Source organism: Phascolarctos cinereus, unplaced genomic scaffold (assembly GCF_003287225.1).
Source record: "Phascolarctos cinereus isolate Bilbo 61053 unplaced genomic scaffold, phaCin_HiC Scaffold_4;HRSCAF=312, whole genome shotgun sequence".
NCBI classification, from domain to species: Eukaryota; Metazoa; Chordata; class Mammalia; order Diprotodontia; family Phascolarctidae; genus Phascolarctos; species Phascolarctos cinereus.
In genome coordinates this window covers 92,470,324-92,494,888 of record NW_027555847.1, presented here as the reverse complement: position 1 = coordinate 92,494,888, position 24,565 = coordinate 92,470,324, and the positions used below count along the sequence as shown (strand labels likewise).

Below are 24,565 nucleotides of genomic sequence, written 5' to 3'. Positions count from 1 at the left end.
GCAAAGTCATGGAGACAGGCTATGCTGTGTGTAAAGAACGGAAAAACCCACTTTGGCTGGATTAAAGCGTGCAGAAGTAATGGGAATGATGCCTAAAGAAAGGGAAGGCATAGCTCCACTCTATCTATCTATCTATCTATCTATCTATCTATCTATCTATCTATCTATCTATCTGTCTGTCTGTCTGTCTGTCTGTCTGTCTGTCTGTCTATCTATCTATCTATCTATCCATCTATCTATCTCTCTATCATCTACCTAAAAGTTGATCATCCTCTCTTCCTGGATACTTTTCCTTCTCTGGGTTTTCATGATACCACTATTCTCTTGGTTTTTCTCCTCCCTATCTGACCACTGTCTTCTGCTCTTCTCAGAGCAGATCTGGAGCATTGTTCAGTACCACATTTTCAGGAGGGACATTGAATAACTGGAACATATCTAAAGGAGGGTGACCAAGATGGTGAGGGGCCTGAAGACCATGCCATTCAAGGATAAATTAAAGGAACAAGAGCTGTTTAGTTTAAAGAGATGATTTGGGGAGAGGGAATATATTAGTTGTTCTGAAACGTTTGATGGGCCACCCTGTGGAATTTAGCTTTATTCTTCTTGGCCCCCCAGGGTAGAATTCAGGCCAATGGATGGAAGTTGTGAAGACGTTAGTTCTGTGTGATGAAAACCTTCCTAACAATTAGGGGTGTCCAAAAGTACAATGGATGACCTTGATAGGTTAGAGGTCTCCAACTAGAGTCTGGATGGTTACTGGGATAGTGTAGAATGGATTCTTGCTTCTGGTTAACATTAGATTAAATGCTCTCCTAGTACCCTCCAGCCCTGAGGGTCTAAAATATGATAATTCTACCGAGGGTGGCTTCCTGCTAATGCAGTGAAAACAATTCCCTGGAGTTTGGCCTGGCTCTCAAAAACCCCTGACAGCAAAAGAGATTATGCAGCAGCAGCTAGGTCTGGGTGGGGCAGGTTACTGGAGACAGATCGGAGGGTGAGAAGATGGCAAAGGAACCCCTGTGAAAATGGATAGACAGAAAATTCTTGCTTAGTACAGTGCCTGGCACATAGTAGGTGCTTCAAAAATGTTTATCAACTGACTTTCTTTGAGGAGCTTAGTTCAAAAGTTCTTCCTCCAGCCTCCTTCTGCCCTCCTTTATTATTTCCCCTTCTTTACCCTATATCTCTTCCTCACATTTTATTCTTCCTCTTCCATTTGCCCTCCCTCCTCTCTTCTCCCTCCTCCCTTCTCTAGTCTTCCTATTCTATTCTCCTTCCTTCCTCCTTCCTCTAGCCTCTCTCTCCCATTCTTCTTCCTTTGTCCCTTTTCTAGTCTTCCTTTTCCATTTTCATTCTCTCCTTTTTTCTTCCTTCTCTACTCTTCCTCCTCCTTCCTTGTTCTTCCTCCTCCCTCCTCCACTCTCCCTTCTTCCTCCTCTACTCCCCCTTCTTCCTTCGTTCTCTCTCCTCCCTGTTCTCTTTTCCATTTTCCACCATTCTCCCTCCTTTGATTTCCCCTCCTCCCTTTTCTAGTCTCTTTTCCACTTCTACTCCCTCCTTTCTTTCCCTCCTGTACTCTCCCTCCTTGTTTGATTCTCCCTCCTTCCTTTTCTAGTCCCCCTTCTTTCTCTCTTTACTTTCTATACACTTTCTATTTACTCCTTCCTTTTCCTTCCTCTATTTTCCCTTCTCTCTCCTCCCTCTTTTCCCTTTGGAGTGGGAAGTGCCAAGTGGCAGGAGAGAAATGTCATTAATCCTCCCCTACATAAGCCAGAAATGGTGAGCCAGAGGGACCTGTAACCTTCACTCTGTGTCTCATCCCCCCACCAACAACCTTCCATTCCTCACATGTGCCAACTCTGAACAATGCTGTCTACATCAGCTCCAAAATAGCCACTGTCCCCCTGGCTTCTTCTCCTTTTATAGCCGTGTCCCTATTGTAAGGCTCCCCCAACCCCCACTGGGGGTGGGGGTGGGGGATGAAGGGCGGGGGAGACACTAGTGACTTGGGGAGGGGCGATAACGGCTGGAGATAAAGACCCTGAACTAGACCCGAGTCCAGCACTGCCTTAGCTCCTCTGAGCCTTCCCTTCCTTCACTCTATTCTCCCTGGGCTCACTCTCCTACCTCTCCCTTCCTTGCCTCACCAGCCCCTCTCCATGGCTCCCAAGAAGCCTGACCCAAAGAAAGAAGACGCAAAGGCTGCCTCCAAGGCGGCCCCAGCCCCAGCTCCAGCCCCAGCCCCAGCTCCAGCTCCCCAGCCTGAGCACCCCAAGGAAGCCGAGTTTGATGCCTCCAAGATCAAAGTAGGTCTCTTTCCTAGGCCTTTTCCCTGGGGGTGAGACTAGAGTCAGCCCTGGAGGGATTCTGAAATTCTAAAGAGGGATGAGATCGAATGGAGTTAGGCTAGACTTCCGCAAGAGGAGTTTGCAGAAGAGAGACTGGGAAATAGACTAGAGACTGGGAGACCAGGAGAGATTGGGAGGCTGCACCCCTGAGGGGGTGGTACGAGGAGCGGGACAAAGTAGGAATTTCCTGGGGTGGTGGGGAATATCAGAGTTGGAAGACACAGGTGTAGCATGCAGGGTATTTCATTGTAGTGAAAATAATACTGGATTTGCAAGTGGAAAATCTGGGTTCAAATCCTGGTTCTACCATCTAATTTCTGTGTGACCTTGGGCAGATCACTGTCAACTTTCTTAACTGTAAGGGAGGTGAGTAGATTAGGTGGTCTTTAAGATGTCTCCAGCTTCAAATCCTGTGATCATGTGTTTGTTTGTTTGTTTGTTTGTTCTTAGTAAGGCAGGAGGCAAACAGTAACTAGGATGGGGTGGCTAGCTCTTTGTACAAATATGCTGAGTTGGGGAGGGGCATGCTTCCTTCCAGACACTTCAGTCACCAAACCTCACGCCTAGTTTTCCATTCACTTTGCTACTGTGTGATCCTGTTCCATCACCTGACCCCAGACCACCATTCCCAGGGTTCTATTACTGTGTCACCCCTCTCCCAGGTGCACTTTCTCCCCAACCCCTCCCTAATGAGGTTGAAACCCTTTAGGGGCTGGGCTGCCCCTTCTCCTGTTCTCTGTGGTTGGATCAACCTCTGTGCCAACACACCTGTGTACCCATTTCCACTACCACAGTTCTGCCACTGTCCCTGTCCTGATAATCCCTGATCCTCTTCCCCCTCAAAAACCCCAACTATTTTTGTCCTGAGTGAAAGAATGTCTAGTTGTGGCTCAAGAAGGAAGAAACTAATTTAACATTAAGCATATTCATGGAAAGTGAAGCAAGGGGGATTAAAGTTAGATGCCAATTAGAACCTTTCGTGAAGATCCTAGACTATATTGGGGTTACAGAATTTATATTGAGAATGAAGGGAAGGAGAAATGGAAAGGCAGTGTCATAAGAATCATAGATACAGTCCTAGAAGGAAATTTAGAGATTACCTGGTCCAATTTCCTAGAAAGATTCAGTGACTTGCCTCAGGCCGCAAGTATAAGTAGCAGAATTGGGATTTGAATCTATGTTGTCCAATTCCAAATCTGGTCTCTTCCCACTGCACTACCCAGCCTCTCCCATCTACCAAGATCAAGGAGACAGTTGGGAGGACCTTTCACTCGGTTTCTTTCTCAGATCCTATCTCTAGAGGAGGGCAGCTAGGTGGAGCAGTGGATAGAGCATTGGGCCTGGAGTCAGGAAGATAGACACATCTTCATGAGTTCAGATTTGGCCTCAGACACTTACTAGTTGTGTGGCCCTGGGCAAGTCACTTCACCCTGTTTGTCTCAGTTTCCTCATCTGTAAAATGAGCTGGAGAAGGACATGGCAAACCCCTCCAGTATCTCTGCCAAGAAAACCCCAAATGGATCACTAAACGTCAGACACACCTGGGGGGAAAAACACAAGAACAGACTCTAGGGGATATGAGGAACTCTGCCCAGGCTTGGAACTGGGAATGAGCAATAAAATTAGAAGTTGGCAACATTTACCTTAGGCATGTGTACAACTCTCTATTCTGATAATTATATATTGTGAGGATTAGTTGAAGGAAATGGGGATCTCAAGCCTGGGGAAGGGAAGACTCAGGGGAACATTATTGCTGTCTTTAAGTATTTCAAAGGGATTAAACTTATTTTGCTTGACCTCAGAGGGTAGTAATTAATTAGGACCACTGGGTGGAAGTGAAGAGCAAGGCAGATTTCAACTCCATATAAGAAAAAAAGAACTTCCTAAAAGTGAGAATTTGTGAATTTCCCCACACTGGTTATCTTCTAGTAGAGACAAGGTAATAAGAATGACCCCCATTCAAAGATAATGTAGTTGGGATTAATGCTTTAGTCAATACACAATTCACATTTTTATAGTGCTTCAAGATGTGAAGTAGTTAGTACAAGTATTTTTATGCCCATTTTACAGATGGGGAAACTGAGGTCTAAAGTGGCACCTGGTATCATGTCTGGCACATTGTTGTTGTAGTAGCTGCTATAGGTGTAGGTGTAGCTTAGCTGTTATTATTATATAGTACCTACCATGGGCAGCTACATGGAGCAGTGGATAGAGTGCCGGGAATGGAGTCAGGAAGACTCATCTTAGTTCAAATCTGGCTTCAGATATACTAGCTTTGTGACCTTTGACAAGTCACTCAACCCTGTTTGCCTTAGTTTCCTCCTCTGTAAAATGAGCTGGAGAAGGAAAAGGCAAACCACTCTAGTATCTCTGTCAAGAAAACCCCAAAGAGTCGGACGCTAAAGTACAAAAAGTACCTAATGTGTGCCAGGCGCTATGCTAAGCTCAATTCTGCAAGGTAGGTGCTGTTATTATCTCCATTTTATAGTTGAGGAAACTGAGGCAAAGAGGGGTTAAGTGACTTGGCCGGGATCACAGGGTTACTTGAGCCAGTAAGTTTTTGTGAAGACACAGCTCCTCCCCTCAGGGAGCTCCCACTCTGGTTGGGAAGACAAGACTCATGCACAGGGAACAGTTAAGTAACAGGGTGATTCTCCTAGGATTACCATGTTGAGCCTCCTCCCTTCCCTGTGATGGGAAATTCTTCCTGGTTTTTAGCCTTAGTCCTAAAGTTTCTTTTTCTCTAAAGCAGAAGCTCTTAACCTGGGGTCCATGAACTTAGATAAGAAAGTTTTTAAAAATTTCAGTATAATTATTATACAGATAATTCTTTTTATTTTCAAAGCAGTTGATTTCCTTTGTAATTCCATGTATTTTATTTCTCTTGTTAAAAAATATTTTCTAAGAAGGGGGTTCACAGGTTTTTTACCAGACTACCAAAAGGGTTCATGGCACAAAGAAGGTTAAGAATGTGTGCTCTAAATGGTTAAGAGGACGAGGTAGGTGGGTCCAGGTCCACCCTGGGGATGTGACTTTAGGGCTCTGGCATTCCACATAGCAGCACGGCTGGTCCTCTAGAACACAGTAGAGGTGGGGGTGGGGGCGATGTTTGAAACTGTCCTTGGCTAAGGTTGGTCCCTCTAGCCCCAGGTCCCACCCCCACCCCTTTCTGAGTTTTGGCCACCTTCCTAGCTATGTCCTGTCTTGTTCACCTTACAAACATTTCTATTTCACAGTCCAAGCCCAGAGAAAAAAAGGTACCTTTCAATCACTTGCACAAATGATGAGCGTGTAGGTGATGGATAAATAATATTTGTAAAGTGGTTTTGAATTCCCAAAGTGCTTTAAGAATGTGACCTTGTTTGAGCTTTCCTGGGAAGTATTATTGGTATTTTAAGCCTTGTTTTACAAATAGGAAACTAAGTCTTAGAGAGGTGACTTTTCCATGGTCACACAGCCAGTAAAATGTCATAGGTCTTCCTGAGGTCTGGTCTTCCTGACTCTAGATCCTGCACTCGGTACACTGTGGAGGTAATAACAATAATAAACAATAAAAGTAGCACGTATATAGCACTTTGTCACTACACAACTGACTAACCTTTCTAGTCACACACACACACACACACACACACATTTATTTATCTTGATCTCTATCTCTTTATCTTGATCTCTTTCTAGTCCTATCTTTATCTCCTCTCTCTCACTCTGTCTCTACATCTTCATTTCCATTTCTGTCTTCATCTCTATCATCTCTATCTCTTTCTCAGTGTCTATCTCTGAATCTGCCTCTCTCTCTCTGTGTCTCTGTCTCTTTCTCTTGATCTCCATTTCCATCTCCTCCTCTGTCTATCAAGGTGGCTGTGGGGCTCTCAAAGACTCTACCAGCTCCAGCAGTTCCTCCAGGCCCAGTGATGGGCGTTATCATACGGCCACCATGTAAACGAAGGATTAGATTGGTTCTGCTCAGCACCAGAGGGCAGAACCTTATAGGACCAACAGGTAGAAGTTGCAGAGAGGCCGATCTTTGTTCTATGTAGAAAAGATTAGGGGCAGCTAGGTGGTGCAGTAGATAGAGCTCTGGTCTTGGCGTCAGGTGGACCTGAGTTCAAATCTGACCTCAGACACTTGACACTTACTAGCTGTGTGACCCTGGGCAAGTCACTTAACCCCAATTGCAAAACAAAAAACAAGAAAAGAAAAGATTACCAGGGGCTGCCCTATGAGGGGGCAGGCATTACTAGGGAGTACTCATTAGAGTTCTTCCAACAAAGGCTGGATGATCACTTATTGGGGACAATGTAAAATGAATTCTTATTCAACTCAAGCAGAATTTGAACCCACACCCTGTGACTCTAGAGACAGAGCTTATTACCACAAGCTGTCCTAAATCATTATGGTCCATTAAGATTGCCAGTCCTTTCAACAAACCACTCTTCAACCATAGATTATCTCCAGGACTTTGTCAGCATCTACCTGTGTTTCTTTAGACTTTGGGGTCACCTGGAACAGCCTATTGATCTATGACCTTTGTTTCAACTTCTTTGTCTTAGTGCTTAGAATCTTGGATTTTCTATGTATTAGAACTCTTAGGGGCAGCTAGGTGGTGCAGTACATAGATCACCGGCCCTGGAGTCAGGAGGACCCGAGTTCAAATCCGGCCTCAGACACTTGACACTTACTAGCTGTGTGATCCTGGGTAAGTCACTTAACCCCAATTGCCTTACCCAAACAAACAAAAACTTCTTAATTTCTTATCTAGGTTGTTAGGTGGCACAGAGGATAGAACACTGGGAATGGAGTCAGAAAGACCTGCATTCAAATCCTACCTCAGTTACTTACTAGCTGTATGACTTTGGGTAAATCATTTAACCTGCCTCAGTTTCTTCAACTGTAAAATGGGATAATAATAGTACCTACCTTTCAGGCTTGTTGTATGGGTCCAATGAGATAATATTTGTAAAGTGCCTAGCACACAGTAGGCATTATATAAATGTTAGTTATCATCACCACCGCCATCATCATCATCTTGCTCTTTCCTAGCTATTTCCCATGCAGTCCATGGGAAACAATTGTAAGAGGAGAGGAAGTGTCAGCAGACTGAAAAGTTGGTTTGGGAGGGAGAGACCTAGAGGGGCCTTAGGATGTATGTTTAAAGTGCTGACAGGTATCATTGACCTTGGGCAGACAGGGTGTCAGACCTTGACTGTGACAGAGATAAACCCCTCTTCTCACATGGCCTGGTGCCCGCATAGCCTCACAGACCCAGAGCTGGACAGAGCCTCAGAGACAAACTAATCTAATCCCTTCATTTTAGAGATCAGGAAGATGAGGCCCAGGGAAGTCCAAGGCTGGGAGAAGACAGTGTTTGAGAGACAGTGTGGGTTAGTGGTTAGAGCACTGGACTCAGCGTCAGGAACCCGAGTTTGAATCTCACTTCGGGTATTAGTCCTGGGATTATGGGGAAATCAATTAACTGATCTGTAAAATGGGGCTAATGATACTCACACTACTTATCTCCAGGGCTGATGCGAGAAAAGCGCTAGCTTTGAATGAGTTATTACTCTCTCAGAATGCCTTGTGGACTCAGCTATTAGCTTGCTATGTGACAAATTTGGATAGGAAAGATCAGCAAAGAAAGATCATTTAAGGCTGGATCATAGGCTTATAGCTGGCCAGGAACTTGGAGGTCCTCTATTTCAACCCCCTCTTTTTTCAGATGAGGAAACTGAGGACCAGTATAATATTAATAATTAATAATAAAATTAATAATATTAATTGTGCTTCAAAAGAGGGTAGGTATTTGTTCTACTGTCCCATAGCCCAGATTGGCTGTGCCTTAGTAGACTGTCTTCATGAACAAGTCTCTGGCCCCTCTCTCTGACTAGAGAAATTTCATTTTATACAGAGGAGAGAAGTGATTCACCCAAGGTCACATAGGTCATGAGTGGTAGAGTCAGGATTTGAAATGGATTTGTAGTCAGAGGTCCTGGGTTCAAATTCTGGTTCTACTACTCACTATCTATGTGACTTATGGTAAGATGCTTCTCTACTCTGTGGGGAACAGAATTTTTCTGGTTTTTGATGGTACCCTACTGTTCCTCCACATGCCTCTAAAATTCTCCAGTCCCCTGATTCTATTCCAATACTCAGGAATTACCTATTAAAGTAGCCCAGGAGGCCATTCCAAGCTGGCCACGGAGGTTATCACAGCTGAAGTGGCCAAGGTCACATGGATGCATCAAAAATAGATCTGGAACACTTTCTAGACAACAGCCCCTCCTCCTGCCCCGACCCCCAGGGACCGTAGTATAGGATGCAGAGGGGCCAAGGGAGCTGAGATAAAAATAAAGTGCCTGGTTTGTAGATAAGCAGAGAGTGGAGACTGACAGCCTCTCAGAGGTCCCCTTAGCCTTGAGGGGGCCAATCCTACATCTCTCTGAGCACTAGACTGGAAGTCAGGAGGCTCTTTACTTACTCTGAGTCTTGGTTTATTCTGTAAAATGGACCATAGACTTGTAGGTTTTAGAACAAGGCCATTTAGTCCATGCTTCTCCATTTACAGGTGAGGAAACTGAGGCCCCAGCAGGCTATCTCTTGTCCCCCATCCCTCTTCCCTCCCCCATCCCAATCTCTCTTCTCCCACACACTTTCACCAAGGCATGGGAGCTCTGCCCCTGTCCTGCCTTGGTCAGTAGGTTAGAGGGAGCCCATAATGGGCATGAGGAGAAAGGGGCCAACTGATTTAGAACTGGAAGGGACTAAAAAGGCCCTGTAGTCCAACCTTCTCAGTGCATAGGTGAGGAAACAGAGCCGGGGAAGCTAAGTGACTTATCTGAGGTCACACACAGGGGCTGGATTTGAACTCAGGTTCTCTGATTTCAGAGCCCATCCTTTTCTTCAAGACTTGTCAGAAAAACTGCTTTAGCCTCTCATCTCACACAGCCTTCTTTCTGTCCCATGTTCTGCCAAGGAACTGAGAGTCCAAAGAAAGCGAAGACTTAAAATCTGGAAGGGACAGGGCCTAGACTATAGGACAGGAGAAGGCCACAAGAGTGAGGAGTGAGCCATTCAGTGACGTGGCCATCAGCAGAAGAACTGAGACTTGAACCCAAATCTTCTGTCTCCAAACCAAACGTCTTTCCACTGCTTCTCACTGCCCCTCAGTGAGATAATAATCCTCATGGTACCTGCATCACCCGCTTTTTTTTTTTTTGTAAATAGTATTTTATTTTTTCCAATTACATGTAAAGATAGTTTTCACCATTCTTTTTTTTTTATAAGATTTTAAGTTCCAAATTTTTCTCCCTCCCTCCCTTCCTTCTCCCCACCCCAAGATGGCAAACAACCTGATATAGGTCATTCATGTGCAATCACATTAAACACATTTCCACATTAGTCAGGTTGTGAAAGAAGAAATAGAACAAATGGGGGGAAATGGGCTATTATTAACCTTAATCTTCCTACATAAATGTAAGTTATTATTATTGCTGTTATTTCAAAACTGGGCTTTTGTGAATCTGTGCCTCACCTGTCCCCTCCCTCTATTGCTGGCCCTCACAATCCATCTCTAGATCATCCAGGGCTAGTTAGCTCAAGCTTTCAGGGAGGGAGCTCAAGTGTGGGGTGGTCCAATAGGGTACTGTGTCTAGGCAACCTAGCTCCCAACCAGGGTCAAAATCCAAAAACGAAGGAGATTCACGATGGCCTTCTGCTCCCTGCAAAGAATGGAGAGCTGCCCACCCTCCCAGGTTCAGAGGACCCTCCCTCTGTTATGACCCCCCTTCCCAGACCATAAGTGGAGGATTGTTTGGAATTGAGTTGGGGGGAGGGGCTCTGAAAAAATGGTTGTTTCCCACTGGCAGCTTTCACTCCCATGTCAGGGGAGTACACAGGGCAATGTCTCGGGCCTCAGACTCACTGCTGTTCCTTTCCCACACCTCTGCTAAGTCAGAGACAGAAGATTACAGTGTCTTTTTTTTTATGCTGTTTGTGAGAAAAATGGATCTTAATGTTTTGTGTCCAAGGTTGGCTTAAGTCACAGATACAGCTCAAGTACTTAGAAACACATATCTGTATGCTCCAATAGCTACATACACACACACCCCTCCCCTTCGCCATCTCTCTCTGTATCCCTCCTTCTTCCTCTCTGTCTCTTTCCCTCTCCTTCATTCTATGACTCTGTCTTTGTATATTTCTTCTCTCTATCTCCATCTTTCCCCATCTCTCTCCCTCTCTGTCCGTCTTGATGTATTTCTTCCTCATTCTGTCTTTCTCTGTATCTGCCTTTCTGTCTTTCCTATCCCTATCTCTCTCCCTGTCTGTCTTCACTGTCTCATTTTGTCTCTCAGACACATACTCAGTCTCTCACAGACTCTTTTACACTCTCTCACTCCCCCTCCCTCTGGTCTCAGTTTAGACCTGGAACATACGGCTTGCAGTGGGAAATGATGACTTACACCCTGGGCCTGTTTGTGGTTGCCTTCTCTGAGGGAGAAAATAGCATCAAAAGCCCCAGCTGCAGGCCTGCCCTGATGGGTGCCCAGGCACAGTGGGGCCAGGCAGGCGAAGATCCAGCTCACACCTCATAAATCTTTCTCTCTGTGACCCTTGGAGCTTGGGATCTGGCTGCTTCCACAGCTCCAGTGCAGGGTGGTAGTGAGGATTCAGGAGAAAGGAGAGAAAAAAAATCAGGGAGAGCAGCTGGGGTGACTCTTCCCTGGTCAGCCTTGGGAGAGGGGCAGGAGGGGTGGGCCTGGGCAATTCTAGAAGGCACCCATGCTGCTGAAGGTGGATTGTTTCCACTCTTCAGATTGGTGTGGTGGGGAGAATACTAGACTCTGAAGACCTGGGTTCATCTCCCATGTCTGCTTTCTGACTCTACCTGGGCCCCAGTTTCTTTATAGTGTCCAGGGCCTCTCCCATCTCTGATACTTTTTGACTCTCATAACAATAACTCACCTTTATGGCTTTATTTATAGCCCCCCTGGGAAGGTGGGTAGAACAAGAATCATATTTCTGTCTTACAGATGAGAAAGTTGAGTCCCCTGAGAGATGAAATGGTTTGCTAGGAAGTGTGAGTTGGTTTCCAAACCCAGTCCGACACCAGGCCCAGGACTCTTCAAGTTAACTACGCTGTTTCTTGTGAACCATGTACAAAATCTTGTGTTTGACACTGTGGGAAATGCAAGGCTCATTTACTCAGCCCTCAAAGAGCTCACAGCTCAGTAAAGCATGAGATTGGGGAAGAGAGAGAGATTTGGGTTCGATGCTATGAAGGATGCTGGGATGTTAGGACTGCAAGAGGCTGTCAGGAGTGAAGGAAAGAGCATTATCTGTGGGGCATTATCTACTGTCCTTTACTTATTCTAGGCCTGCTCCACTGGTCCACACATAGCAGCTCTGCCTCTGTCTGTCTGGGCTAGAGGGACAGTCTACTCTGAGGGCCTTGGGCCAATGGCCAAGATCTCTGAGTGGAGAATGGGGAGGAAGGAGGTGGCTGGAGGGACTCGTGGGCACTTCTTTAGAGTTCCATGCTGTGGGTGTTCACCTCCTGGCCTTCACAGGGCTCTTCTACCCTAAAAACCCTAGAGTCAGGGTATAATAGGATTTTAAAACCCAGAGGAGCCTTAGAGAGCCCCTAATTTGACCCCTTCATTTTACAGACAAAGGAATGAGGAACTAAGGGGTGATGTGCCCAAGGCCATATGGAAAGAAAGCAGCAGAGCAGCTTCCAAATCTTTCTGCTATGCCTTCATCAACTGCTGAAATGAAATTTCAAAATGGGGGGGGGAGATATCCCTCTTCCTCTTGGAGACTTTCTCAGATTGCTGAGGAGTTCAGGCTATCCTTGGGTTCTCTCTTTCTGCATGGGGATTGGTTGTAGAGCTAGACCCATTTCTCCCCTCTGTAGCAATTCCCCTGGTTCCCCAACTCCACCCCAACCAAGAGGCCCTTGTGGCCAGTATGGGACATTCCTATCCATTCATATCCCAGTTTAGAGTTTCCATGGTGTGGTTGGTCTCACTCAGCTCAGCGTGCCTGTCTGAGACACTGGGTTCCCTGTGAGTGGGGCTGGGTGTGTGTCAGTTGCTGGGGGACAGAGCCAGTGATGACTGAGGGACCTGTCTGGGGGAAGAGCCATAAATGTTTGTGATTCTGCCTCCCTGCTCTCCTTCCCTATCCCATAGCAACACACTCATACATACACACTGTTTGAATGGGATCATCTTTCTTCTCTCCATATTTGAGGAAACCTGGATTTGTCCCTGGGTTTGGGGAGTTCACCCTTGGAGTTAGGGAGGAGGAAATGTTAAGAGGGCTTCTGGGGTTGACTGTTGTCCCCTAGTAGCAGGGACCCCAATTCTTCTATGTCTCTCCAAAAAAGAGTCTCCAGTATAAAAGTCCAATCCTCTTGGCCATATAACTCGTGGAGGATATCTCACATATCACTCAAATGTTAAAGAAAAAACACAGTGAAAAAGTGTGGGGGAGATTCACAGAATCAGAGACTTCAGAAAACCTCAGAGGCTGCATAATACAATCATGGCCAGGGAAAGTCAGAAGGACTTGGGTTCAAATCTTGCCTCAGACATTTATTAGTTCTGTGCCAAGGGACATAGCCTCTCTTTTTCATTTTCCCATCTGTAGAGTGGGGTTGCTGGCTTTGATGACCTCTATGGTCCCTTCCATTTCTAATTCTATGATCCTCTGGCCCCATGCCCTAACAAGGACTGTAACATAGCAGACTTCCTTTGAAGACTCCTAGGGAAGGGGCACTACCTCCTGAAGCACTCTGAGAGAGTTCTAATCAGTAGAAATTTTTCCTTGAACTGAAATCTGCTTCTCTGTAATGGCCACTCCTTATCCTTAGTTCTGCTCTGGGGCCAAGCTAGACAGGATTAATCTTTCCTCTACCTGATAACCCTTTGAAGGCTTGAAGACAAGGCTCACATTCTCCCCTAAGCCTTCTCTTCTCTAGGCTAAAGATACCCAGTTCCTTCAACCAGTTTTTGGAAGGAATGAGAGGTCCTGAGATTCTCCACCACCCTGGTCACTCTTCTCTGAATATTCGCCATTCAATTAATGATATTTCATCATAACACTTAATAATGAACCTCCAAGGCATATTTCTGTACATGGAACAGATAGCCCCAGCTTGGGTGTCAGGGCTGGGTCTCTTAATTGCGCTCTGCTGAGGGGGCTTTTGAGAGTCCAGGGGCAGTAATTAAGAATTTCTCTTCTGTCTTCTATTCCAGATTGAGTTCACTCCAGAGCAGATAGAAGGTGAGTAGCTTTGGGCCCCTCTGCCCTCATCTAGGACTTAGATTATTAGTCAGTCAATAGGTCAACTTGCTCAGCCACTCTAGGATGTCCAATCATATATTAGGCATTAGTGCCAGAGATGACACAACCCCCATCCTCTGAAAGCCCCCAGTCTGAGGAGGAGACAAGGCCCCTACCCTCAAGGAATCCCTAAGTTGAGGGAAAGAGGCCCAGCCCTTGCCTCTGGGAGCACCTAGTCTGAGGCTGCTACCTTCAGAGAATTCCTTCCCCATCTCACCTGGGAAACAGCTCCTGCCCTTAGAGACCTTCTTCCTTCACTCCTCCTAACTGCCATAGAAAACACAGCCTGGAGGCAGCAAGGTGGCACCGTGGATAGAGCACCAGCCCCGGGGGGGGGGGGAGGAGGGGGGTGTCAGGAGGACCTGAGTTCAAATCCAGCCTCAGACACTTGACACCTACCAGTTGTGTGACTCTGGGCAAGTCACTTAATCCCATTACCTAGCCAAAAAAAAAAAATGCCAGCCTGAGGTGAAAGACACTGACCCCACCCACCTCTTTCAGGAAATCATACTAACCTAACCATGATTAGCTTCAAAAGCAATAGTTGCTCTGGAACCCTGGGTTTTGGAGGACATTTGGGACAAAGAATCAGAGGAGGACATTCACTCCCTGCCTCATTCTGTTTTGTGAGCACTCCCCATGTCATCGTATTCATCTGATGTTTTTACCTCACCCCACCAGAGTTCAAGGAAGCCTTCTCCCTATTCGATCGGACTCCCAAGATGGAGATGAAGATCACATATGGGCAGTGTGGGGATGTGATGAGAGCACTGGGTCAGAATCCAACCCAGGCTGAGGTTCTTCGGGTGCTGGGGAGGCCTAAGCAGGAAGGTAAGTGACGTTAGACCTACCCATAGAGAAAGAAAGCAGCTACCCCAAGCAGTTCAGTATGAGAGGTGCTTTTACCAAATCCTACCTGCCTCCACATTTCTCCCTGTTCAGGGTTGTTAGCACAGCAAGGAAGCCAGGGAAGCTCACTAATGGAATGGGAAGGTAGCAGCTGCAGACAATAATTCCCAAGGCAGGCACTAGTTTCCTAAGCTGGGGCCGCCTGTAGCCAGCTCATCTAAGCAAGGTGAAATAGGTTGTCCATTGGAAATTAGTCGTCACCTAACTGCTTGACTGGAATCCTTTGGCTTTAAAGGAAAGAGAGAGAGAGAGAGAGAGAGAGAGAGAGAGAGAGAGAGAGAGAGAGAGAGAGAGAGAGAGAGAGAGAGAGAGAGAGAGAGAGAGAGAGAGAGAGAGAGAGAGAGAGAGAGAGAGAGAGAGAGAGAGAGAGAGAGAGGAGAGAGAGAGAGGGAGGAGAGAGAGGAGGGAGGAGGAGGGAGGGAGGGAGGGAGAGAGAGAGAGAGAGAGAGAGAGAGAGAGAGAGAGAGAGAGAGAGAGAGAGAGAGAGAGAGACCCTTATTACTATAGAGCAGAAGGTTACATGCACCTAGAGATCATTCTGTCTGGGCTTCTTTGTGAGTGATGCCCTTGAGGGGTCTTGTGTAGACAGACAGACAGACAGCTATGCTTATCAGTGGTCTTAGGCATAGAAAAGATCAAAGGGATTAGTGGTGATGAAATTAAGTCACTAAACCAAGGGCAGCCATATTTTTGGACACCTGTTAAGCCCTTCAGTCTACCTTGGGGTTGTAGGGAGTGATTAGAATAATGTCTGTGCCTCAAGTAAGGGGAACCTAACAATCTGCCACTTTCTCTAATCCTTGTCTCAGAATTCTCATTAAAGTCATTTCTCTGGGTTAGCAGGATTGTTGTCTTCAGAAGGTATATGTGATGTTGTAGAGGACCTTGAATGTTAGTCAAAGAAGTTGAATTTCACTCAAATGGCAACAAGGAATAATTGAGTTGTTTTAAGCAGAAGAAAGTCATATGATTGGTTCCAACCATGTAAAACAGAGCAGTATTAGAAAGCATTTATTAGGCCTTACTGTATGTCAAGCACTGTGTTAAGCTTTGAGTATACAAATAGAAAATGGAGACAGTCGCTGACCTCCAGAATGTGAGACCTCAACACGTTCTAACTGGGGGGACAACACCTAAAGGAAGGCTTATGTTCATGTTTGGTTCATGGCAGATGGAAAGCCTAGGTAGGCCTTAGGTTCTGGCGGGGAAAGTACTAGAGCAGATGCCAAGGTCCCAAGGACGTTGGGGAACAAAGACCAGGCAGATAGACTAAGAGGATGTTAGATCCAAGGGTAAGTGATGCCTCCTGACCTATCTCACTGGAGGACATCCCAATATACTTCCCCGTAATTCATTTAAATCTCTACAAGAGGTACCTTGCTCCTTCCCAAATAGGCCTGGGCCACAGACAAGTATGTGTGCATGTGCGTGTGTGTGCTCTTTCTACTATTTGCTCTTAACTTCCCCATCTCCCTTCTCTGTCCCCAGAACTCAACTCCAAAATGATGGATTTTGAAACCTTCTTGCCTATGCTGCAACATATTGCCACCTGCAAGGACAAAGGCACGTTTGAGGATTTTGTGGAGGGGCTGAGGGTCTTTGACAAGGAAGGCAATGGAACTGTTATGGGCGCTGAGCTGCGCCACGTTCTGGCCACCCTAGGTAAGTCTCTACCTACCTACCTACTGCCCCATGAGGCCCTTGAGATGGCTTGGGGAAACATGGCTAGCTGCAGGCTAGGGAGAAACATAAGGCAAAGACCTGAATCTCCCTGGAACCCTATCTGTCACCTCCTTTATTATGTCAGCGTCCCCTGACCTCTAACTCAGAGATGCCCTAGGGCAGAGGGAAGACCTCAAGAGTATGTTGTCAAGAACACAGTTTTCTCTGACCTCATGGTACAGATGTGTTTCAGCCAATCTTTTCAGTGTCATCCGTGCCTCCCAAGACTTTGAACAGCATAATAATAGCTAGCATTTATATGTGTTATTTCATCCATTAATCCGCAACTTTAACCCCACATTAACTCAGTAATCCCACAACGCTTGTGAAGTAGGTGCTGTTATTATCCCCATTTTACAGAAGAGAAAACTTGGGCTGAGGTTAAATGAATTGCCAGGATCATAGAACTAGTATCTGAAGCAGGATTTGAACTCGTCTTCCTAATATCAGGTCTAGTGCTCTAATAATAATAATAGCTAATATTTCTATAGCACTTACTATGAGCCAGCCACTGTACTAAGCACTTTACAGTTCATCTGATCCTCACAACAACCCTGGGAGGCAAGTACTATTATTATCCCCATTTGACAGATGAGGACACTGAGGCAAACAGAGGTTAAGTGACTTGTCTCGGGCCACACACACACACACACACACACACACACACACACACACGCTAGTAAGTATCTCAAACAAGATTTGAACTCATCTTCCTAACTTCAAGTCTAGTGCTCTATCAACGATACCACCTTGCTACTATGCATGGTCAGGTGAGAGTTTCCCAGGCACACATGACAGCCCAGGGGAAATACAGCAGCAAACACAAAAGGAAAGATCCCTAGGAACGCCTGACCCTTGCATAGCTATGATGAAGTCTTACCTGTTTCCTCCTCTTTCCATCCACTGAAGCTATGGATCTCCAGTACTAAAAATTATGAAGACTAGTCTCCAGCATCAGTCGTGAATGCTTTGCTTCTTCCTCTTTTCCCGTGCTCCTTCTGGGCAGCCCTCACCACCTGGGGCTTTTTGGGGTTAATAACCACAGCTGCTGCCTTCCTGACCCCACAGCTCAACTGTCCTGTCCTGTCTTTATTTGTTCCATAACATTATATTGTTACATAAGAATGTGCTGGGACCAGCTTGGACTGGCTCTTGAGAGCTGGTTGTTAAATTTTCATTGTGAATACGTACCCTGGAAATCAACCAGGGCTTGACTTACTGTTTTGTTAATTGTCTGGACTTAAGAAGTGAAGGAGAAAATATTAATAATGAAGATTAAACTTAAAGGATGTCACAGTACACCCCTATTGTTAACCACATCCTCCAGAGATTTATGTTGAGTGAAGCTGTTCATTATAGTCAAGGCATAAATTCTTTGTCAGTAAAACACAGGAGGGCATAATTTCCCAGCCTTGTCGGGGGAGCATCAGTGCCTCATCTTGGCTTCTGACAATGCCCAGTGTTGGAGGGATTGGTGCCTATTTTATACTTTCTCTTAGGCTGTCACCAGAATGTAGTCTTGCCACATAGCATCCCCCTTTCCTCTCATACACCAAAGTCCTAAATGTGGTTTTGAAACAATCAGGGATGAGAGGCAGAAATATGAAGGCAGAAACTTCTGAGTTGTAGAAGGATCACAGTGGATTCGGGGACCCCATCTCAAGACCTTCTACTCTTGTCACATGACTAATATGCAATTATTTAATGACTAAATCCATCCTTCTACCAACCTAAGGCAACGTAAAAAGCGAAAATACAGAGGAGCGCCCCAAAACGGAGGTTTTTCTCTCGGACAATCTTCTCTGTCTTCCTGGTCCTGAAGGACTGAGGGCTTTAATGGATTATAAGTTCAATATAAATCAGTCATATGACACGACAAACGAAATAACTAATATGATCTTTGGTCATACTAAAGGTAATATTACATTAGGCCACTAGGTGGCATAGTGAATAAAGTACTGGACTTGAATCCAGGATAGACCTGAGTTCAAAGCCTGCCTCAAACACTTCATAGCTATGTGACCTTAGGTCCATCCCTTAACCTCTTTTAACATTGGTTTCTTCATCGGTAAAATGAGGATAATAATAGCATCTCTTTTCCTCCCAGAAGTGTTTTGAGAATCTGGCACTTCATAATCATTAAAATGCTACATAAATGTTAGCTATTATTATTATTATTATTAATGCTAATTAGTTATTGAGACTAATAATTAAAGCTAGTTTGATTTTTTTTTTCTAAATCTAATATTAAGAGACACAAAGCATTTAGAATAAAAGATTTCTGCTGTTTTCTGCCTTGGTCAGGTTATACCTGTAGCACTGTGTTCTGTTCTAGGTGCAACATTTAAGGAGGGATGCTGATACATTGAAAGATATTGTGGCAAAGTAGACAGAGCATGCCCCAGAAAACTCTCTAAGACTAAACAGTTGTAGGATGGTTGCTGACCTTCCTTGGTGAACTTTGCTTTTCCTCACAATAACAAAATTACAAGTCTTTTATTTTATACTTTCTCTTGGACGGTCACCCAATTATTATATTATTATATTATTTTAAACAACTGCCATGAGAGAAGGATGACCAGGATTCCCTGTAAAGGAACTGGACATCTTGGTGTCCAAGCATCTCGTCAGGCCTATACAAGAGAAGATGTGGGAGGACATGAAAGCTGTCTCTGAGCATCCTCAAGTGGAAAAGAAAATAGATTTATTGCTTATAGTGCCAGGGGGAGGAAGGGAGGATAGAATGAAGAGTAATGGTCAGAAGTGACAAAGAGCCAGAATTCCAGCAGAGGGGTCCAAAAGCTGAATGAGCTGCCTCAGGCAGTGCTGAGCTACCACCCGCTGGAGGTTTTAATATATTGTCTCACATTTACAGGACATGGTAAGATTGACAAAACACTTTTAATTATAATACCCCGGGAGGTAGATACCCTAAGTATTGTTGTCTTTCCTATCTTGCAAATGAGGAAAAGTCTCAGAGGATTAGAATAACTTGTCTATAGTCATATATGAATGAATGAATGAATGAAAGGATTAATTGAACAACCCACTATGTGCTTAAATATGTATTAAAAAGTGAGATAGTCATTGCCTTAAAGCAGCTTACATTCTAATTGGGGAACTGGGTGGCACAATGGATAGAGGCCTGGGTCTAGAATCAGGAAGATCTGAGTTCAAATCCTGCTTTAGACACTGTGTGACCCTGGGGAAATCACTTAACCTCAGTTTCCTCAATTGTAATATGGGGATAATCATAGCACTTACCTCCCAGGGTTATTGTGAGGATCAAATGAGAGTGATTATAAATCACTAAGCACTGTTCCTTGAACATTGTAAGTGCTATTGTAATGTTAGTTATTATTTATTATTATTTCATGGGGGAATCAATACCTATAAAGACGTAGTAATCGTTTGCATCAGGGTTGTGCTGGTGGATGTTTAACAACTAGCTGTCCAAAACTCCCCCCAACTATATGCAGGACAAAATTTTAAGTTTAATCTGCATTATTAACATTTTCTCCATCACTTTCTTAAGTCTAGACAATCGGTGAAACAGTAAATCAAGTCCTAATTGGCAGCATTTGCTTGTTTCTGAGATGTAAAGGCTCACGTCGAAAGTTTAACAATCTGCTTTCCTGCATGTCCTTGGCTTGCGCTCACTAAGCAGTACAGCTCATGTGTTAGGTGCTGAGGATACAAAGACAAAAATGAAACAGTTCCTGCCCTCAAGGAGCTTACTTTCTGTGGAGCTTTCTTTCTATGTGCTTACTTTCCATGAGGAGAAATAACACAAATATGCACATATAATAATACTAATACTAATACTAACAATAATATCCTGTATTTATTTACTGCTTTTTAAGTTTACAAAACACTTCACAAATATAACTTCATTTGATCCTCAAAACAACCGTGGGAAGTAGGTGCTATTATTATCCCCATTCTACAGATGAGAAAACTGAGGCAAACAGAGGTTAAGTAACTTGCCCAGGGTCCCACAGCGAGGCGATGTCTAAGGCAGGATTTGAACAACTGGCTGCCATGTACTTTCAGTTAATGGGGGGGGGGGGAGGAGCCATGGACATCCAGGAAGGCCTCTCATAGGAAGAAGGTGGCACTGAAGGTGAGCTTGGGATTCTAAAAGTCAGAGGTGAGGATGGAGTGTGGTCCAAGCATGGGAGCTAGAGAAAGGAATGGTGCCATAGAAAGAGTGCTGGAGTTGGAGTCAGAGAGCCTGAGTTCAGATTCTGGTTCTCCCACTTATTTCCTGTGTGACCTTTAGGCAAGTAATGTAACCTCTCTGAGCCTCAGTTTCCTTACCTATCTAGGGGGTTGTGTGGACTAGAGCTCCCGTAGGAGCCTTGTTCTGGAGCTTGACGGACTGGACGAGCTGGCCAGTCAATCTCCTCATTTTACAGTTGAGAAAAATGCCAGGGAGAAAAAGAGAAAAAGGCCAGGGAGGTCAAGCAATTTGTCCAAGGACAAACAGGTAGTAAGCATCAGAGGAGGATCTGAACCCAGGTCTTCTGACACTGGACCCAGTGCTCTTTCCACTGAACCACACTGTCTCCCAAGGTTCTCCTCTAGCTCTCCATATAGACTTCTGAGATCCTATGAACGGATGAGCTCTCCTGAGATCCTTTCCAGCCAGAGAGTATCATAGGCAGAACATGTGGGACTCCAGTCTTGCCCTTAAACCCCTCTAGGTGAGAGACTGACTGAAGATGAGGTGGAGAAACTGATGGCTGGACAGGAAGATGCCAATGGATGTATCAACTATGAAGGTGAGAGACAGAAGAAGGGAGGGAGGCTCCTCCCAAAGGGTCAAGGGACTCATGATCTGGGGAGGGGGACCTGTTCTTGCAGGGGACACGAGGGAGCAATAGAAGAGCCATAGAATCCTCCATCTCAGGAGCTGACCTTGCAAATAAGGGCCTGCCAAATGGGTGCAAGAAATTCCTCCCAGTCATTTCCCTACAGCACTGGTCTGAAGGGGAGACAAACCTCATATTGCCCCACGGCCACTCCCCATCATTGAGTTCCCAGTCTGATGAGGGAGAGGAATACCTACACATGTACATATTAACCCATTCTCCATCCTGGGCTTCTTTCTAGCGTTTGTGAAGCACATCATGGCCAGCTGAGATGCTAGTTCTTCAGGTGAGCTTTTCCCCTCCCCTTTCCCCTCTGGCAGCAGAGGTCCTAAAGTCTGAGAGGGTATCAGGCGCCCAACTCAAAAATCAGACTGGGAGAAGTCAAGGCTTCCCTGGAGTCACTAGGGAGAGGACTCTGCATTTGGATTTCAACTATTTTCCTTTTTAAGAGATTGGATAAAGAAGAAAAGGAAGGAGACAAAAGAAGAAATAATGGAAAGAAAGAAGGAAGAAAAGGAGGGAAGGAAGGAGGGAAGAGAAAGAAAGGAAGGAAGGAAAGAAAGAATGAAGGAAGGAAAGAGAGAGAGAAAGAGGAAGGAAGGAAAGAAAGAGGGAGGGAGGAAAAATAAAGAGAAAAGAAGGAAATAAGGATTAAGAAGTTAGTCAGGCCATAAGTACCTACCATATTCAAGGCACTGTGCTATGTGCTAGGGATATATATGTATATATACACATACACATATTTATATATCTATACATATATTAATGTATATATACACATATTTATATATAAATAAATATACATATTTATATATAAATATAAATTTTTTTATATATGCCATATATATATATATATATATATACCCTATATATTCTAGGTCACTAGACTCTCCAGGACTGGGCTGTAGAGAGCAGCTGACCTTTGACTTTACCAGTTGATCCTGGAATCACTATGGGGCCTGTATTGCCTCTATCCTACAATTTGAGGAGAATTTTGAGGAAATAGAGAACTGCTAATTAAAAGGTCCCAGACCAGTTTTCTGTCCCTGGGCTCCTGATAACGTTGCTCCTTTGTAATTCTTGAATAATTTTTCTTTCAGGAAGCCCTGATAGAGGACCTGATGGGGATGTTTCTTCAACCAGTCCCCTGAAGTAGAGGGGAGTGCTCATTGGATGAAGGCTGGGTGGTTTGCGGTGGGAGGGCCAGGAAAGAGAAGGCTGACTTCCATGGGATGGAGTCCATGGTGTGGGGTGAAGGAAGAATACCATTCTCAAGGGGACACTCAAGTGAAATACTTGACTGCCCCCTTTGAAAATTGCAACGGTAGCTTCTGTGGAGAAGGTGAAGAGTGGGGCATCATGGGAGGAAGGAAAGAAATGTTTGGATGTTTCCTGAGCAACTAGAACCAATGGCTTTCTCCTGCCTGTCCATCACTCACAGATATGCACACACACACACACACACACACTCTCTCTCTCTCTCTCTCTCTCTCCTCTCTCTCTCTCTCTCTCTCTCTCTCATTGCCATATGCATTGCCTCAGGAATGGGGATGGAGAAGGTGGGTCATGGTCTCTTTGGCGAGCCTAATTTGGTGACATGAGCACCATGACACTGCCCTCCTTTCTCATTTTCATTTTTACATAATATATTCAAGTCCACCCCTAATGTCTACCCCAAGTCTGGGGCCACGAGAGGAGGAGTTGGATTCTTCCCGATGACCTCTTGGGGTACAGAGAAGCCTCTCCCTAGCTAGGCCACAAGGCTGGATATCTAAGGCTTCTGACTCCTAGCCCAGGGTTCACCCTATAGCTTGGGGAAGTGCTGCTGACCATAGCCCCTGTCTCTGTGCTCTTAGGGGTGTGTTCCTGATGGAAGAGTCCAAAGAGTAGGGCCCCAGGGTCTTCTGCCCATCCCTACTCCACTTCTACCTCTTGGTGCTACCTTCATCCCTCTGATTGTTGACATCCCCTCCCCCACTTCATTAAAGGGCTTCCTTCTCATTCATTTTAGTTCTTGTTTTGTTTTCATTGAACCAAGCAGTGTCCACAGAGCAAAAGAGTGGAGAGGAAGGAACCTGGGGTCCTTCTTCCTTGCACCCATACCAAAATCCCCCAACTTGGGTGCCATCCTTTTATGACCCAGTTTTCTGGACCACGTAAAGCAATGGATCACTCATATGATAGACTTGTTCATGCTGCTGAAAGAGGTATAGAGAAAGGCACCTGGAGCCCTCCCAGGGCATATCCATGTACTTGTACAGGCCCTTTCTGGAAACGAAAGTCCTGCCTCCATGATCTAAACACATAGTAACTCTGATGAAGGGGGGTTAAGGCCTTGGGGGAAGGGAGGGTGGCATGGAGTGAGGGGAAGGAGGAAATCTGGGGTCAGACAGGGCCCCTCTCATCACCATCTCCTTCCCCTGAGCCTGGGGTAGCCCTAGTGATTACTCTGTGCCTTAGAATCCTAGAGGCCGGGTTAGTGACCTATGGGATGAGTCTAGACACCAAGGTTCCCATCCCTCCACTTCTTGGAATACCAAGTGTCCTTGTCTTGTTATGGGACACCAAAGAAAGGTTTGTGTCCCTGAAGACCCAAGAATGCTCCCCAAGCCTACATAAAGGATGATGCCTCAGGACCCCCCCAAGTTCCCACTTGCTGCTCCCATCATCTGTGTTAGAATGCTCTCCACCAAGCTGGGATTGTCCCAGAGCTCTGGATCGAGCTCATTTGCCCATTCTACAATTCCAGGCTCACTCTTAGACAGCCTCTTAATCTACTTTTAATGGTTTGTATACCTTCACTGGTTCACAGGATAACTACTGTCCTTTCAAAAAAGGAAGGGAGAGAATTCCTTATAATAAGTACTATTATTACATTTGGGCCTGTTCATTCAGAAAAAAATGATGCATTTAACCTGACACCCAGTTGTCTCCCAAAGAAAATTTTTAAAATATTCTGGGTATGAATCTTCCCGCAAACACTTAGTAGTTGTGTGATCCTGGGCAAGCCAGTTAAACTCACTGGGACTCATTTGCCTCATTTGTAAAATGAGGCAGTTAGGGTCAAGTTTCTAAGAACCCTTCTACCTATAAATAGAGGTAGTTAATAAATATAGCTTATTTATTATACTATAATATAATAGTTATATTGTATATATAATTATATACAATATAAATAGTTAAGACTTCATGGAGGACATGACTCTTAATTAAGGATTTAAAGGAAGAGAGGGACCTCAACAGGAAGACATGGGGGAGAGTGTATTCCAAGCATGGCAGAAGCGCAAAGACAGCCAACCTAGAAAGGGAAGGGTGAGATTGGTCAGGGCAAGGGGGTCGTATTTTAGTTTAGCTGGAACGTAGAATAAG

General features: G+C 45.1%; 1 protein-coding gene across 1 annotated transcript; it reads left to right on the top strand.

Moving 5' to 3' along the window:
• The first annotated feature begins 2,042 nt into the window (after positions 1-2,042).
• Positions 2,043-23,201, top strand: MYL3 (myosin light chain 3). The gene is made up of 7 exons (XM_020999286.2): positions 2,043-2,306; positions 13,604-13,631; positions 14,373-14,522; positions 16,089-16,262; positions 21,029-21,106; positions 21,438-21,482; positions 22,297-23,201. Exons 1-6 carry the CDS (start codon positions 2,160-2,162, stop codon positions 21,464-21,466), a joined length of 606 nt encoding a protein of 201 aa, XP_020854945.1. The 5' UTR covers positions 2,043-2,159; the 3' UTR covers positions 21,467-21,482; positions 22,297-23,201.
• Positions 23,202-24,565: the final 1,364 nt, after the last annotated feature.